At 44.8% G+C, this 17,184-nt stretch overlaps 1 protein-coding gene across 1 annotated transcript in view; it reads left to right on the top strand.

The window, feature by feature from the left end:
* Positions 1 to 17,184, top strand: part of LOC124606980 (putative lysozyme-like protein) — a 247,057-nt gene that overhangs the window by 39,635 nt on the left and 190,238 nt on the right. Inside the window, exon 4 of the mRNA XM_047139119.1 lies at positions 1,370 to 1,666. Within this exon, the coding sequence (XP_046995075.1) occupies positions 1,370 to 1,666 (297 nt within the window). The remainder of the gene's footprint in view (positions 1 to 1,369; positions 1,667 to 17,184) is intronic.

Here is a 17,184-nt window from a genome sequence, read left to right as displayed (position 1 = left end):
GCGATATTTACATATACAGATGGCAATGATATCGTATACGGAAGATATAAAAGGGCAGTACATTTGGTGGAGCTGTTATCTGTACACAGACGATTCACAGTAAAAGGTTTTCGACATGATTATGGCTGAACGCGGAATCTTAGTTGGAGCTAGATGCATCTGACATTCCATTTCGGATATCGTCAGGGAACTCAATATTCTGAGATCCGTGGGGTCAACAATGTACCAAGAATACTGAATTTCAAGCATTACCTCTCACCAAGGACAACACGGTGGCCGACGGCCTTCACTTAACGACCGAGAGCAACGGCGTTTGCAAAGTGTTCATTGCTTGCAGACAAGCGACTCTGCGTGAAATAACCGGAGAAATGAATGTGAGACGTACGACGAACGTATCATTAGAAACAGTGTGTTAACGGGCCACGGAAGCAGACGACAGATGCGAGTGTCTTTGCTAACGGCACGTCATCAACTGTAGCGCGTCTCCTGGATCGTGACCATATTAATTGAACCCTAGACAATCGGAAAACTGTGGCCTGCTCAGATGAGTTCCGATTTGTGTTGGTAACAGCTGATGGTAGGGTTCGAGTGTGGTGCAGACCCTGTGAAGCCATGGACCCAAATTGTCAGCAAGGCACTGTGCAAGCTCGTCGTGGCTGCATAATGGTGTGGGCTGCGTTTACATCGAATGGAATGGGTCCTCTGGTCCATCTCAACCGATATTTGACTGGAAATGGTCATGTCTGGCTTCTTGGTGACCATTTGCAGCCATTCATGGACTTCATGTTCCCAAACAAAGTTGTCGTCTCACCGGTCCATAATTGTTCACGATTGCTTTGAACCACATTCCTGACAATATGAGCGAATAATGTGGCCCATAGAACATTTATGGAACATACTCGAAAGGTCAGCTCGTGCACAAAATCCTGAACTGGCAACACTTATACAATTACGGACGGCTTTAGAGGCAGCATTGCTCAGTAATTCTGTAGGGGACTTCCAAAAGACTTGTTGGGTCCGTGCCAGTCGCGTTGCTGCACTACGCTGGGTAAAAGGTGGACCGACACGATATTGGGAGGGATCCCGTAACTTTTCTCATCTCTGAGGAGATGATTTGCTTACATATTCTGACACGCCTGGCCCCAAGGGGCGCGCTCTGCAACTACGCCACGTGGAATGTCACGAATCGGAACTTCGAGACATGCTCTATCCACTGATATGTCACTTTTCTGTACGTGTCGTAGTTTTATCTTAGTCGTCTTCTGCAGCCCTGGACGTATTTGTGAATAGCCCTGTATTTCTGTCGCCTGATGCAAACGGCCGTGGCATGACCGGCCGCACTGTGAGCCGCTGTGTGCGCGTCCGGCAGGGCGACCTGACGGCGGACGGCTGCTGGGAGATGGTGCTGGACAGCAACCTGTACGTGAACCCGCTGGAGGGCAGCCCGGTGGACGGCAGCCCGCCCGCCGCGCTGCAGCCGCCGCTGGCGCCGTCGGCGCTGCCCGTCAAGAAGAGCGCCTCCAGCGACAAGGCGCTGCGGAGCCTGGGCGCCTCGCCGCTCGACGAGGCCTTCAAGGGCTTCGGCGCGCCCGAGCGCGAGCGCGGCTCCCGGGGGTCGCTCAACGACGCGCCGCTGCCCAAGCACCGCAAGACGCGCTTCCAGCAGGTCGGTAGGCGCAAAGTGAGTGCTCCTTCCGTCCTTCTCGCCTACTCTTAACGACTGTGCACTCGCTTTCGCAGCGCAGAACGAAAGTCTGTCGGCCTATATGGCGTTGGCGTCAACAAGTTTACTTCCGTTGTCTTGGAATACACTGACGGACATGGAAAATCTTACATCGTGGAAAACCAGTCCGATGTTTATTAAACTTCGTGGAAATGCTCGTCACATGACAGATCCAGTATTGCGATAATGACCAAACATTCACTTCATTCGCAACTCCCTTATGCCGTGGCCACACAGTCTGTCCAATCGGACGTCAAAATTAAGCTTTCCAAGTTTCTGAGAACATAGTGTGGAAGAAGCACGTTAGGAGTTCTTTCCGAACGATCAATATCTAGCATGTCAGATATTGTGAACTGGCTTTTGAAGGGCAGTGATATCTACATTACCTGAATGTACACTACTCGCCATTAAAATTACTACACCAAGAAGAAATGCAGATGATAAACGGGTATTCATTGGACAAATATATTACACTAGAACTGACAAGTGATTACATTTTCACGCAGTTTGGGTGCATAGATCCTCAGAAATCAGTACCGAGAACAACCACCTCTGGCCGTAATAACGGCCTTGATACGCCTGGGCATTGAGTCAAACAGAGCTTGGATCGCGTGTACAGGTACAGCTGCCCATGCACCTTCAACACGATACCACAGTTCATCAAGAGTAGTGACTGGCGTATTGTGACGAGCCAGTTGCTCGGCCACCATCGACCAGACGTTTTCAGTTGGTGAGAGATCTGGAGAATGTGCTGGGCAGAGCAGCAGTCGATCATTTTCTGTATCCAGAATGGCCCGTACAGGACCTGCAACATGCGGTCGTGCATTATCCTGCTGAAATGTAGGGTTTCGCAGGGATCGAATGAAGGGTAGAGCCACGGGTCGTAACACATCTGAAATGTAACGTCCACTGTTCAAAGTGCCGTCAATGCGAACAATAGGTGACCCAGACGTGTAACCAATGGCACCACATACCATCACGCCGGGTGATACGCCTGTGTGGCGATGACGAATACAGGCTTCCAATGTGCGTTCACCGCGATGTCGCCAAACACGGATGCGACTATCATGATGCTGTAAATAGTTCCTTGATTCATCCGAAAAAAAGACGTTTTGCCATTCGTGCAACCAGGTTCGTCGTTGAGTACACCATCGCAGGCGCTCCTGTCTGTTATGCAGCGTCAAGGGTAACTGCAGCCATATTCTCCGAACTGATAATCGATGCTGCTGCAAACATCGTCGAACTGTTCGTGCAGATGGATGTTGTCTTGAAAACGTCCCCATCTGTTGACTCAGGAATCGAGATGTGGCTGCACGATCCGTTACAGCCATGCGGATAACATGCCTGTCATCTCGACTGCTTGTGATACGAGGCCGTTGGGATCCAGCACGGCGTTCCGTGTTACCCTCCTGAACCCACCGATTCCATATTCTGCTAACAGTCATTGGATGTCGACCAACGCGAGCAGCAAAGCCGCGATACCAGAAAATATTAGATACAGGCTCCCAGGTAGATGCTATTTTTCTTGACTTCCGGAAGGCGTTCGATACAGTTCCGCACTGTCGCCTGATAAACAAAGTAAGAGCCTATGGAATATCAGACCAGCTGTGTGGCTGGATTGAAGAGTTTTTAGCAAACAGAACACAGCATGTTGTTATCAATGGAGAGACGTCTACAGACGTTAAGGTAACCTCTGGCGTGCCACAGGGGAGTGTTATGGGACCATTGCTTTTCACAATATATATAAATGACCTAGTAGATAGTGTCGGAAGTTCCAGCGGCTTTTCGCGGATGATGCTGTAGTATACAGATAAGTTGCAGCATTAGAAAATTGTAGCGAAATGCAGGAAGATCTGCAGCGGATAGGCACTTGGTGCAGGGAGTGGCAACTGTCCCTTAACATAGACAAATGTAATGTATTGCGAATACATAGAAAGAAGGATCCTTTATTGTATGATTATATGATAGCGGAACAAACACTGGTAGCAGTTACTTCTGTAAAATATCTGGGAGTATGCGTGCGGAACGATTTGAAGTGGAATGATCATATAAAATTAATTGTTGGTAAGGCGGGTACCAGGTTGAGATTCATTGGGAGAGTGCTTAGAAAATGTAGTCCATCATCAAAGGAGGTGGCTTACAAAACACTCGTTCGACCTATATTTGAGTATTGCTCATCAGTGTGGGATCCGTACCAGATCGGTTTGACGGAGGAGATAGAGAAGATCCAAAGAAGAGCGGCGCGTTTCGTCACAGGGTTATTTGGTAAACGTGATAGCGTTACGGAGATGTTTAATAAACTCAAGTGGCAGACTCTGCAAGAGAGGCGCTCTGCATCGCGGTGTAGCTTGCTCGCCAGGTTTCGAGAGGGTGCGTTTCTGGATGAGGTATCGAATAAATTGCTTCCCCCTACTTATACCTCCCGAGGAGATCACGAATGTAAAATTAGAGAGATTAGAGCGCGCACGGAGGCTTTCAGACAGTCGTTCTTCCCGCGAACCATACGCGACTGGAACAGGAAAGGTGGTAATGACAGTGGCACGTAAAGTGCCCTCCGCCACACACCGTTGGGTGGCTTGCGGAGTATAAGTTTAGATGTAGATGTAAATACGATAGACGGCAATCGCGATAGGTTACAATTCGACCCTTATCAAAGTCGGAAACGTGATGGTACGCATTTCTCCTCCTTACACGAGGCATCGCAACAACGTTTCACCAGGCAACGCCGGTCAACTGCTGTTTGTGTATGACAAATCGGTTGGAAACATTCCTCACGTCAGCACGTTGTAGGTGTCACCACCGGCGCCAACCTAGTGTGAATGCTCTGAAAAGCTAATCATTTGCATATCAAATCATCTTCTTCCTGTCGGTAAAATTTCGCGTCTGTAGCCCGTCATCTTAATAGTGTAGCAATTTTATTTGCCAGTAGTGTATAACTCAGGTCTCTGAGCAAATAACTTCATCGTGCCTGCAGATTCATGTGCTTTGCACAGCCCGTGGTATCTTAGTTTGGAAGTCAAATTTCTATCAGTCTGTACGTGACGAAGAATTGTTTACTTGTTTCTTGTCTTGAACTTTATGTTAATATGCGATGGAACAGGCCGATGTTAGAGCGGAAACGGAAAGTATATTTCTTTATGTACTAGTGACAATTCGTAGCAACCACATTATAGTTCGGTAATATATGAAATATCAGCATCTATAGCTGGAGTTCGGCATCCATATAATATAGTGATCACTGGTTTAAACGTAGAACAATGACATGGAAAAATGCCAAAAGGGTGACATGACACCACCTCTCTTCACTTCGGACTCGCGCAACGTAATATTGGCTTTCAGGTGAAGCCTATATGTATATATGTAAACACCAGAAAATCGAGGATTTCTCGAAAAAGCATCGTTAATTGTACGATTTGATGCAATCAAAAGACAGGCAACATGATATTCGTGGTTAAAGAATTATTGTAACCTGCGTATTATGGAAGGATACCGTTTCAAGGCAATAGCACATTGATGATCTATGATAAACGCATTGTTCTTTGTACAGTTTATTATACACACATCAAAAAAGTTTTGCATCACCCCGGTTCCCAGAACTCCTGAAGATAGACGCTGACTGTGGATACTGTATCACAGACACAGCCCCTTGGACTGTTCAGAGATGTCACTAAAATCACCCAAAGATGTAAACAACCATGCATGAGCAGCGCCTATTAGACGGAGGGGGCCCGACAGCCGATCAGTTCCATTCATTTCACCAGGAAGGAGGTACACGGCTCGTATTGTCTGTAGTTCAACCACGCCTAGACGGTCAATACCGCGGTTCGATCGCGTCCACATTGTTACTTTCGGTCAGGAACTGCTCTCAACAAGTGAAGTGTTCAGGCGTCTCGGAGTGAACCAAAGCGATGTGAAACGTCCCCCTAGAAAAATTAATGAATTACTGTGCTGATAAACCTCTTACATTATTTGATTTTCAAACAGCTGAACAAAACTGAACGTACTCAGACATTACTCTCTTTACTTATTCTGATCAACACTAAACTGACACACAATATTTTTAGCGCAACGCAATCTGACTTTCAAAAATCCCTACAAAAGAATGGCCCTGACTAACATTAACCTATACGTTTCACAAATCACTTACCTCACAAAAATCTTCATTACTCGAACTACTGCAATACAGCGAGCGCCACTACTGCCAGCTAAATAAAAGATTCAAACTACTGAAGGCACTAACTACTGATAGGCATAGTTAGCAAATGAAAGATTTTGATAGAGAACAAACAATGTATTTACCTTAATAGTGTTCAAAAGTGATAATATATATATCAGTCCATGATATCCAATATTACAAGTTTACTCTTTCTGATGGACACACGTCCAGATCGTCCGCTCTCAAAATTCCGCCATCTCTCTCCCCACATCCACCACTGCTGGCGGCTCACCTCCAACTGCACAACGCTACGCGCTGTTAACAGCCAACAGCCCAACACTACAATAGCGACAATAGCGAATATTACAACAATGCACCCAGCCACAGACTGCACACAGCACAGCCAGTGATTTTCATACAGTGCGCTACGTGGCGTTACCAATATAAAAACCTAAACAGCCTACTTACAGATGTTGTTCGGACATGGAGGTGATACAGACAGACAGGAACTGTCGATGACATGCCTCGCTCAGGCCGCCCAAGGGCTACTACTGCAGTGGATGACCGCTGTCTACTGATTATGGCTAGGAGGAGCCCTGACAGTAACGCCACCATGTTGTGTAATGCTTTTCGTGCAGCCACAGGACTTCGTGTAACGACTCAAACTGTGCGCAATAGGTTGAATGATGTGCAACTTCACTTCTGACGCCCATGGCGAGGTCCATCTTTGCAACCACGACACCATGCAGCGTGATACAGATGGGCCCAACAATATGCCGAATGGACCGCTCAGGTTTGGCATCACGTTCTCTTCACCGATGAGTGTCGCATATGCCTTCAATCAGACAATCGTCGGAGACGTATTTAGGGGCAACCCTGTCAGGCTAAACGCCTTAGACACATTGCCCAGCAAGTGCAGCAAGGTGGAAGTTCGCTGATGTTTTGGATGGCATTATGTGGGCCTGACGTACGCCGCTGGTGGTCATGGAAGGCGCCATAACGGCTGTACGATACGTGAGTGGCATCCTCCGACCGATAGTGCAACCATATAGGCAGCATATTGGCGAGGCATTCGTCTTCATGGACGACAATTCGTGCTCCCGTCGTGCACATCTTGTGAATGACTTCCTTCAGGGTAACGACATCGCTCGACTGGAGTGGCCAGCATGTTCTCCAGACATAAACCACATCGAGCATGCCTGGAATATACTGAGAAGGGCTGTTGATGGACGAAGTGACCCACCAACCTCTCTGAAGGATCTACGCCGAGTCGCCATTGAGGAGTGGCACAATCTGCATCAACTGTGCCTCGATGAACTTGTCAATATATCCACGACGAATACAGGCAAGAGGACGTGGTACTGGGTATTAGAGGCACCGGTGTGTACAGCAGTCTGGACCACCACCTCTGAAGGTCTCGCTGTATGGTGGTACAACATACAATGTGTGGTTTTCATGAGCAATAAAAAGGCCAGAAGTAATGTTTATGTTGATCTCTATTCCAGTTTTCTTTACTGGTACTGGAACTCTCGGAACCAAGGTGATTCAAAACTTCTTTTGATGTGTGTTAATGTCATTTAATGACATATCTGCGATTAAAGCTTCCACGAGATGTTAACACGCAAAGTATGGCCGTACGTCGTTCATGGGCTTTACAGCGTAATGACGTCGAGTCGTAAGGTTAGGGGTGATACGTTGTTGCTTCGCGTCTCACAGGATCCAAATATTTTTTTACCGACCTTCGGATTTTTATTAGGTTCTGATACTTTCTTATTAATAATAGAAGTATGTTCTATAACATTCGATATTACGTAAATATAAGTTCACTCTTTCTGAGGAGTGAGTTTGTGCGACTGGCTTTATCTACAAGACAGCTTGTACTACTTGCAGTAAGATATTTTACACTTTCTTGTTTCATGTCTTGTGTCTCACGCGTTGTAAATATTCTGCTACTGAATAGGGACAGTTCAAAAATGTTCAAATGTGTGTGCAATCGTGTGGGACTTAACTGCTAAGGTCATCAGTCCCTAAGCTTACACACTACTTAACCTAAAGTATCCTAAGGACAAACGCACGCGCCCGTGCCCGAGGGAGGACTCGAACCTCCGCCGGGACAATAGGGACAGTGATCACGTACGAATGGCCCTAGGGTTTTACTAAAAATGGGAATGATGAAATAATTGTTATCTTTTACGAGCAAAGGAGTAAATGTGCATTTTGGTACAGCTAACGTAGGAACGCTACGTCCGCCCACTCCATAAATAGTATGGTCTGCGAGCGAAATAAAGCCGAAAACTGCAGCGCGCTGCGGTAGCTTATACCACGATGAGGGACACGTGCTGTATGCGCAAGTCGCATCATTTATGAGCGTTCAGCAACACACTGAACTCGGCGTGTTTAGCGTTGACGTTCGAAAGCACTGTCCGTGTGCCGACGACTTTACCGACGTCAGTATGAGGCGTACTCCCCCCACACATCAATGCACTCGTCTATTTGTTGTGGCATGGAAGCAAAGAGCCCCCAGATATCATCTACATGCATTTCTTACCATACCTAAAGCTCTGTATCTTTTCTTGAACATTGCTGGCTGGAAGCAGGTGCGAAAGCGTGTGTCTTTCCAACGCATCCCAGTTATCCTCTTACAGGTGACAATTCAGAAGCTCGGGTACGACAGTCAGTGATCTATACAGTCCTCAAGGCGTTTTTGGTGTGTACTGCAGTGTTTTGCGTAGTCTTACTGGAATAAGGCATTTGGTACCCATGCCATGAAGGGCACGATAGCAGTGCTTACCATTCTCCCCACATTCAGCCTACCTTCTACAATTAACACATCCGTTCTATTGTCGTACCGAATAGCTTTCCACAACATAATTCCAAGAAGTAGAAAAGCATAGTTCTCGAGATTCGCTGCTCGATGTGACCTTTCACCAAGTCCTCTACGGATAAGTTGGCGTCGATCTGACTACCCCAAGCAAAAACGATACCCATTGTCGAACACCACATAATGCGACTAAATACCCCAGTTCCCTCTGGCTCTACACAATGTAACTCTCTGTTGCCTGAACTATGTGTCAACGGTAAACGACTCTAGATCTCTAGATCTCAACCCACTTTCCAGTAATCTGTTCCTTATGTTTCGTGATGACATACCGTCTGTGATCTCTACCTGTATTTCATCTGTTGTCATCCATCTATTCTTCATAACCAATTGAACAATTCTATAATCCCCTAGCGGTGTAGTTCTTCTGGAATGGTACTTGCCTAGAACTCTTGGTACACTTTTATCGCCGGCCGCTGTGGCTGAACGGTTCTAGGCGCTTCAGTCTGGAACTGCGCGACCACTACGGTCGCAGGTTGGAATCCTGCCTCGGGCATGGATGTGTCTGATGTCCTTAAGTTACTTAGGATTAAGTAGTTCTAAGTTCTAGGGGACTGATGACCTCATATGTTAAGTCCCATAGTGATCAGAGACATTTGAACCGTTTTGGAACAGTTTTATCCTGCATTCCTCCTCCTTACAGCTCACTCTGCAGTCGCGACACCATAGCCAACTGTCTGATTCCCCCATCTCCCTCACGCTAATGGGTCGACCTTTCTCAAAAGCCGTAAGACGCGATGAGCTACACGTGCGTATCTTCTGGGCGTGCTGTTTTGCGATTTCTACCTGAAAATTTTCAGTAACGTTTACACACCCAACCACAATCGTGTATTCACAGCGTTCTCCATATCTATGAATGACTTTTTTCTATATTGAAAACATTGAAAATAAGCTCCCATGACGATTAGATTTTAATCAGAGTACCCTACAGAATGGAAATCCTGGAGTGCTCTTTGGTAGCTTTCGATCAAGGTGCTCACACTGTAACATTTTCCCTGACCATCGGTTGATATTGCGAAAGGTTTTTTAAAGTGGTCGTCGTTTGAGTGCTTTCATTCACATCTATCAGAAGGAGTAAATTTCTTTGTTTGGGATATTCAGGCACACCTGCAAAATGTCAAAGGAATTTTACTTCCTGTTTCAACACTTCAGAAATCAACTGTCACATTTTAACATGACCATATTTGTCTTCAAGGCAGCCCACATGTAGTCGCCTTAAATGAGCAAAACTAATGTGAAAAAGTCGGAAAAAGTCTACAATATGGTATATTGTGCTGGGCGATTAAATGTGTATGAAGTAACTGATGCCATGGATATGTCACAGGAAAGATTACAGTAATCTTCATATGTAGAATTACCTATGAGAAGCCTTTACGCAAGATGGCTATTGTATTCGTTAATTCTTAACCAAGAACAAAACTAAATTCTCAGTAATATTTGGAAAGTCTTAAGAATATTATTAATGGAAACAAAATAAAGAGAAAGTTTACTTCATCAAGTAACAGGAAGTGTGTTAAAATAGTATTATTCATACTGCTTGTATCCTTCAATTCAAACACTGATGTTATGTTACTTCTAGTTCTCCTTTACCAACGTCTAATGTTTAAATTTTGAACAAAAATCTTACAGGTATGTAAGCGAATAATGATGCAGAATTTTCAGTCCTTCAGGTCAGTAATGCAACTGATGTACACCCGACAGCAACAAAAAATGAGTCACAGCTGATTACAACCAACATAACGTTGCTGTGTTGCAGGTCCTCTATACACGAAAGCCCCGTGGGGTACAGTCGTTTGACCACACACAATGGGTACCGCAAGAGACTACTAGATACCAAAGACCTTTATGGCAGTCAGTCTAAGTGTCAAAAAATATCGTCATACAAAACATATTAGAAAACACGTTCTTAGCAATGAGACACCCCATTAAACTAACCTGAATTACAACAACTGACATTCCAAAAGTTCTGAGAAAACGGATTATTTTACATATATCGTACAGTAATCAATCGTCAAAATTAAATACTTGAGACAATATATGGAGCTACAAAGCTGTACAGCAATTGGAAAAAAGTTTTTCGCTCTCGAAAAGGTTTTCCATCCGTGTGCTGAACATCACTCCACGGCGAGTGACTCTGGAAACTGGACATTGGACGAACCAGTAAAAACACGCGATTAACGGCAACAAGCACTCTACACAAATCTCAACTTTAACAGCGAGTCACCAGTAATATCATTGTTCTCGTAACACATCAACACCTACGTGTACACAAATTTGAACTTTAAATGACATGACCAACGTCGTCGTTCTGGACCTGGATTCAAACCCAGCACCTATAGCCTTTGTTTGTGCGTTATTGAGACCCGATCACTAGGCATAAAGAGACGTGGAGTATAGACGTTTGCACCAGTATCAGTTATCAATTCAGATCCTGAAAATAAATGACGAAACTGTTTGTACTGAACTGGGAATCCTCTCATAACAGTTACCTTCCTGGGAACCACCCTCAACGACGTTTCATATGGTGTTATTCGCAAGGAACAAGGTACGCGCATGTTTAAATTTGAAATGCCATCATGTGAAGTTTGTGATAGGGATGCGTACCCAGCACCTAATCGGATTGTTAACGAAGTACGTAAAATCAGAAGTTAAATATCAAATGTTTTCACCAATAGCGAGATGTTGGAACCTTAAATGACGATAGAATTGTTTTTGCCTGACTGGGATTCGAGCGCAACATCTAGCACCGTCGTTTTCTAACCAGGAACAGACGATAAATAGCTATTGTTGGTTCACCAGTAGCGAAATGTGCGCATGTTTAGCTAGACATCAGGCGACGAAAAATCCTGTGCTGAATGGAATTCAAACTCCGCACACGTGGTGATGAAGACACTTTAACTATCAAATTCTTTTCCAATAATAGCTATGAGTGGCATGTTTGTACTTTCAATGATGTGATGGAAAATACTCTGCTGGCTAGAAGTTGAATCCACAACATATCGTCTTTGGTGATCACAACGAACACAACGTCAAACCCAAACCCGTTTTCGCCAGTAGGATGGAGAGGAATGTTTGAAATTGATAAGATGTAAGGAAACGTTTGATCTTGTAATGTCGTGATAAAAAGCTCATCATGTGGCTGTGAGTTGAAACGAACACGTTACAGCTGACAACGCACGAAGAGACGTTGAAAATGCAACTATTTTTCACTAGTAGTTCGGAGTGCACATGCTAGGGCTTGAAATGAAATAATGAATATTTTGTGCTGATCAGGATTCGAAACCAGATAGGTGCGTTTCGAGGAGGCCTAGAAGAGTTTGCAATCTTGGGTAACACAGTGAAATCGAATTCGTATCCCAGTCCAGCACCACAATTTTCTACGTCTCAGTTTCAAATAAAGTAAGAGCCTTGTGAACTTACATGGCCATTGGTTCATTAAATGAAATACGTTTTCTAGTTTACGACGGCTTCCTGGTGACAGAGTCTCTGCCTTCCGGGGTTTCTCCATCTGTCACAGCTCAAACGAATGCCGCTCTGTCCCAGTCGGCAGCGGAGGGATGTTATCTTTACTGCCGATATTGAACTACGGAGCTTACTGGCGTTCTGCACTTGGCGTTACTACAGGTGAAGGAGAGTTACTTGTGTGTGTGTTAAAAATCTACGCCTGACGTGAGATGTGAACCTAAACGTTTTACACATCAATACAAGATTAATCCACCAGACCACAGAACCCCCTGCCAAGCACATAATTGTGAATTTCAGAGTATTCATTTAGATGTAGATGCAGATGTCAAGGGACGGGTAACAGGAAGGAGGGCGTGGTCTGGGAATGGATAGAATTGCAGAAGTGCAAAATATAAGCGTGAAACGCTTGAAAAGTATTGCTTACTTAGATGTGTGCCACAGTTCGTTTTATCTTAGGACCAAGAGATAAGAAAGGACTGTTTTCAGAACGAAGAATGGGTTATAGGGAAGGAGAGATCAAAGATTACTGTTTCAGAGATGTTGATAGGAATGACAGAGAGTAAATACAGCAGCAATTAAAAGAGAAAATGTAGCGCCAATGAAAACCGCTAGATTTGTTTATGAAGTTTTGGGGGAATGGAATAGAAGTGCACTAGCGGCGATAGTGTCAGAGAGAGAGTGTGTCGGAGAGAATAGAGAAGATATTAACAACGAGTAAACATAATATGAAATCGTTTGCGTGTTGTGTGGAGGACGTAGGGTGCATTCATGGATGGAGGGGAAGAGAGAGATGTATTTGAAATAATAAAAACTACTGTGACAGAGTCCATCTACGCTGATTAGTTTGTAAGTATCTAGGCAGGGGATAAATGAAACCAAAATTGAATATTTAACAAAATTTATATTCAAAAGAAACCCACTTGAATTAAAAAGGCAACTCAAAGGAAAACTAACCCATATTGTATCTATTCTGTTGCCACGCGATCTTCCACTAGCTCCCAATGAGGAAAAATGACGAAAAAGACGACATAACAAAACAATTGAAGGACTCTAATATTTTATCCAGAATCCTTCATTATTTTGTACTTTTATCATGCGTCTTGGCATAGAATGTATAAGCCGTCGGACGTAACAGCCTGTAGAAGGAACTTCCTCCCAGGCTTCCAGGACGCAGTCCCAAAGAGCGTCCGCAGAAATTGGTTGGTTTCGTGGCCAGTTCTCTGTTAATGTTCTGGCGATCTCAGCCCACATGTTTTCCATGGGGTTCATATCAGCCGCCCATGGCGGCCAATCCATGACGTTGATGCCAATAGTGGAGAGCCGCTGTTGAACAAATGCAGAGTTGTGAATGGGAGAATGGTCCTTTTGCAATGTGACGACCGCTTCTGCGTACAGCATACGCACTGACGGAAGCATCACATTTTCCAATATGTGGGCATACTGCACGCTGTTCAGAGTTCCTTCTATCCTGTGAAGAATTCCCGCCCCTCTCGCAGAATTCCAACCCCAGCAGGTAACAGATAGCCGGCCACTTCTTCTCGTCGTGGTTACATATTCGCGTCGATGGCAAGTCTCTTGCGGCCTGTAAACGATTCGTGGACCGTCGTTATTGGTGGAAAACACCGTCTCATCAGTGAAAATGACGTTGTCCCACGACGCCCTCAGATGGAGCTCCGCAAATGCTGGCCGGTACAAAACAATGTCTTCGCTGAGCACTTGTTTCACGGCGGATCGTCGTGCATGCAGTCCAGCGTCCCTCAGTCTTCGGCGAATCGTGTCACTGGAGCCGGGGAAGTTCTGCAGCAACTGCTTCGCGTTCAGAAAGGGATTTTCTCTGCTCCTAGACACTAGGTCCCTGTCTTACTGCTGTGAGCTCACTCTCTTCCTGCCTGAGCCAGGAGCCCTGTTGGTGGTTCCTCTTTCAAGGCAGATCCTCCACTATCTCGTTGCAGTGGTATGTGGTACGCCATACCGTCTGCCAGCTTCTCTGATGAAACATCCTCCTTCTTCAATGAGAGCAACGACTCTATCTCGAATAGACCTCTCCCAGTGAGCCATTACGGCAGACAGCCTGATGTCTATTTCTGCTTGCCGCTCTTATACTAATGCCAGGAGAGGAGGTAAACATATTTACGTCAAACGGAGCGACAGAGGAAGGGGCATGCGGCGCAGCCGTGCTGGCTCGTCCCGGGCTGTTGGCCCACCAACGCCACCGCCAGCTCGCTCCCTTCCGTCTCGCCTCGCCCAGCCTGGCTGTCCCGTAGCTCGCGAGCCGCGGCTAGTACAGACCCGGACCGGAAGGCCACGATCACCACTTGAAGGATCAAAAGTTACACCTAACCTACCCAGTCTGTAGTATAAACTAACGCAGCTACAGCTATTATGCTATAACATGTGCAGGCACACCTACAGTTGGCGATCCATTCAAATATTTGACGAACAATACGTTCAAAAACACATTCATTTTAGACATAGCTACCACAAAATATTTCACTTAGCTCGCAATAGCATCACGCAGGAAACTATTCTTTCTTGTAAGCGCTCTGCATTAGATGTAGCCTTGAGAAAACGTGCATTCAACCACGGCAACTAAGCGGGATGTAAAAGTAAACAGGTTTGGCGGCAGCTTCTCCATATAATAGTATATACGTAGTATTTAACATACGTTTTGTGCACTTATAACATGTACTCAGTGTCTATGAAACAATACGTGCTGCACGACGGAAATTACTTTCTGCTGAGGCACATCATTTACATCTCAATGATACATGACTACTAGAGAACATTGCTCTTTACACCATAATATCGCAGATATTAGGCAACACGTTACTAGGGATGAGAAAGGCCTTAAGGTTTGCAACTAAACATGCCACTCCTAGCTACTACTGAATAAGAATTTGATTATTAACGTGTCTTCATAACCATGTGTGCGGCGTTCGACTCTCAGTCAGCATTGATATTTTCGTCGCCTTATTTCTAGTTAAACGTTCGCACATCTCGTTAATGGTGGACCAACATTGGACATTTCTCGTCTGTTCCTGGTTAGACACCGACGGCGGTAAGCGCCGGGTTTGAATCCCGGTCAGCCAATACAACTTCAGTCGTCATTTAAGGTTCCAACCTCACTACTGGTGACAAATTGTGATATCTACACTCTGATTTTACGTACTTATTCAACAATCCGATTAGGTGCTGGGTTTGCATCCTTGTCAGCAGCATTACATGATGGCATTTCAATTTTAAACATGTGCATCCTTTGTTCCCTGACAATGCAACAATATGCAACGTCTTTCGAGGTTAATTACCAATAAGGTAATTGTCATGTTAGGGTTCCTGGTTTCATACAAACATTATCGTCATTTACGTTCAAGTTGAGAATTGATAACTGATACTGGTGCAAACGTCAATATTTGACGTCTCTTTCTGCCTAGTGATCGAGTCTCGATAAGGCACAAAGCTTTGCTTGGTTAACAATGGCTTTATGTTCTGGGTTTGCACCGGATCCAGAACGAAGACGTTGGTCGTGTCATTTAAAATACAACTTTGTGTACAAGTAACTGTTGATGAGCAATGTGAACAGTGATATTACTTGAGATTAGCTGTTAATGTTGGGTTTTCCGTAGAGTGCTTGCCGCCGTTAATCACGTTTTCTTTTAAATGCTTAGTATTACATAAAGTTGATGCGAAACCACTCCCCGTTGAACGTTGAACGACGTTCAGCATGTGTTGGGTAAACCTTTTAGACAGCAAAGAACTTGTTCCCAATTGCATACAACTTTATAAATCCATATACTGTCTCAAATATTTAATTGTGCCTAAGGACTACTGAACGATTTATGTGACGAAATTAGCTGTCCCATTAGGTTCGAAATGTCACTTATTGTAATTAAGTTTAGTTTACAAACATTAAGGACTGTGTGATCTCTTCTGTACTATCGTAGTGTTACTTTACATCTGGATGGACTGTCATAAAGACCGGCGCTCTCTAGTAGTCTCTAGCAGTACCCATTGTGTATCTTACAATTGCTGTACTATTGAGGGTTGCGACGATGTGCAACACAGATATGCTATGTTGGTTGCATACATTCAGGTGCAGCCTACACGTTGGAATTCAGGCGTGACCCACATTTTTTGCTGTCGAGTGTACATCTAGCAGGAATCATCAAGTAATTATATGTCGACGACCTTTGAGCCATGTGCTCCCTGCCCAATGTCAAGTGACTGGCGCCAATGTGGTTGCTGGCGTCTTCCTTAGTCTTGGATTACAGCGGATCGGCGCAACAGAGCAGAGCTGGGCATCGTGCAACTGCCGCAGCAGTGGGCAGGCTCACATCACTACGTGGACGGCAAGCGAACACGCCGGCCGATGTGCAGACTTTCCCAAACGATTTTAAAGAAACTGCTCGATGAAAAAAATCTGAGTCTCGAGCATCTCGTAACTTCATTCGTCAGCTACATTATGAACTGCTTATCATTTCGTTAACTGTCATAGTTATTGTGATATTCCAAAATTAAGAAAGGTACTGCAAGAAAGTCGAATAGCGTGCAATGAAACATAGAGGTAGCTACGAATATGCTTTTGGTTCACATTAGGTCACATGTTTTTGCATAACAAATGTAGTTAACATATTGAGCTTCTTTTAAATTTGAGATGCGACCTGTAGCTCGCTCCATTCTCGACAAAATGGATTATATATGGCGTCCTCCATTCCTCTCGGGTGCCCAGACTACAAAGTGATCATAAAATATTCATAACATCCTTGTATCTCATAAACGTTATGAGACGTAGAAAGCGCGCAAACATGAGAAAGTGTTGCCATATGGTTACTGTGCGTAGCTTTCGTATCTTGCGCGATATTTAAGTAACTACAAATTTTTTTAATGAAATAACGTAATTTTTAACGGTTATCGGCAGCGGGTGAAACGAAGTTACTTCAGGTTCCTAGAACCCGGCAAAAATTT

Source organism: Schistocerca americana, chromosome 3 (genome assembly GCF_021461395.2).
Source record: "Schistocerca americana isolate TAMUIC-IGC-003095 chromosome 3, iqSchAmer2.1, whole genome shotgun sequence".
NCBI lineage: Eukaryota > Metazoa > Arthropoda > Insecta > Orthoptera > Acrididae > Schistocerca > Schistocerca americana.
Note: the sequence above shows the minus strand (reverse complement) of the source record. Positions and strands in the feature narration are given on the sequence as shown.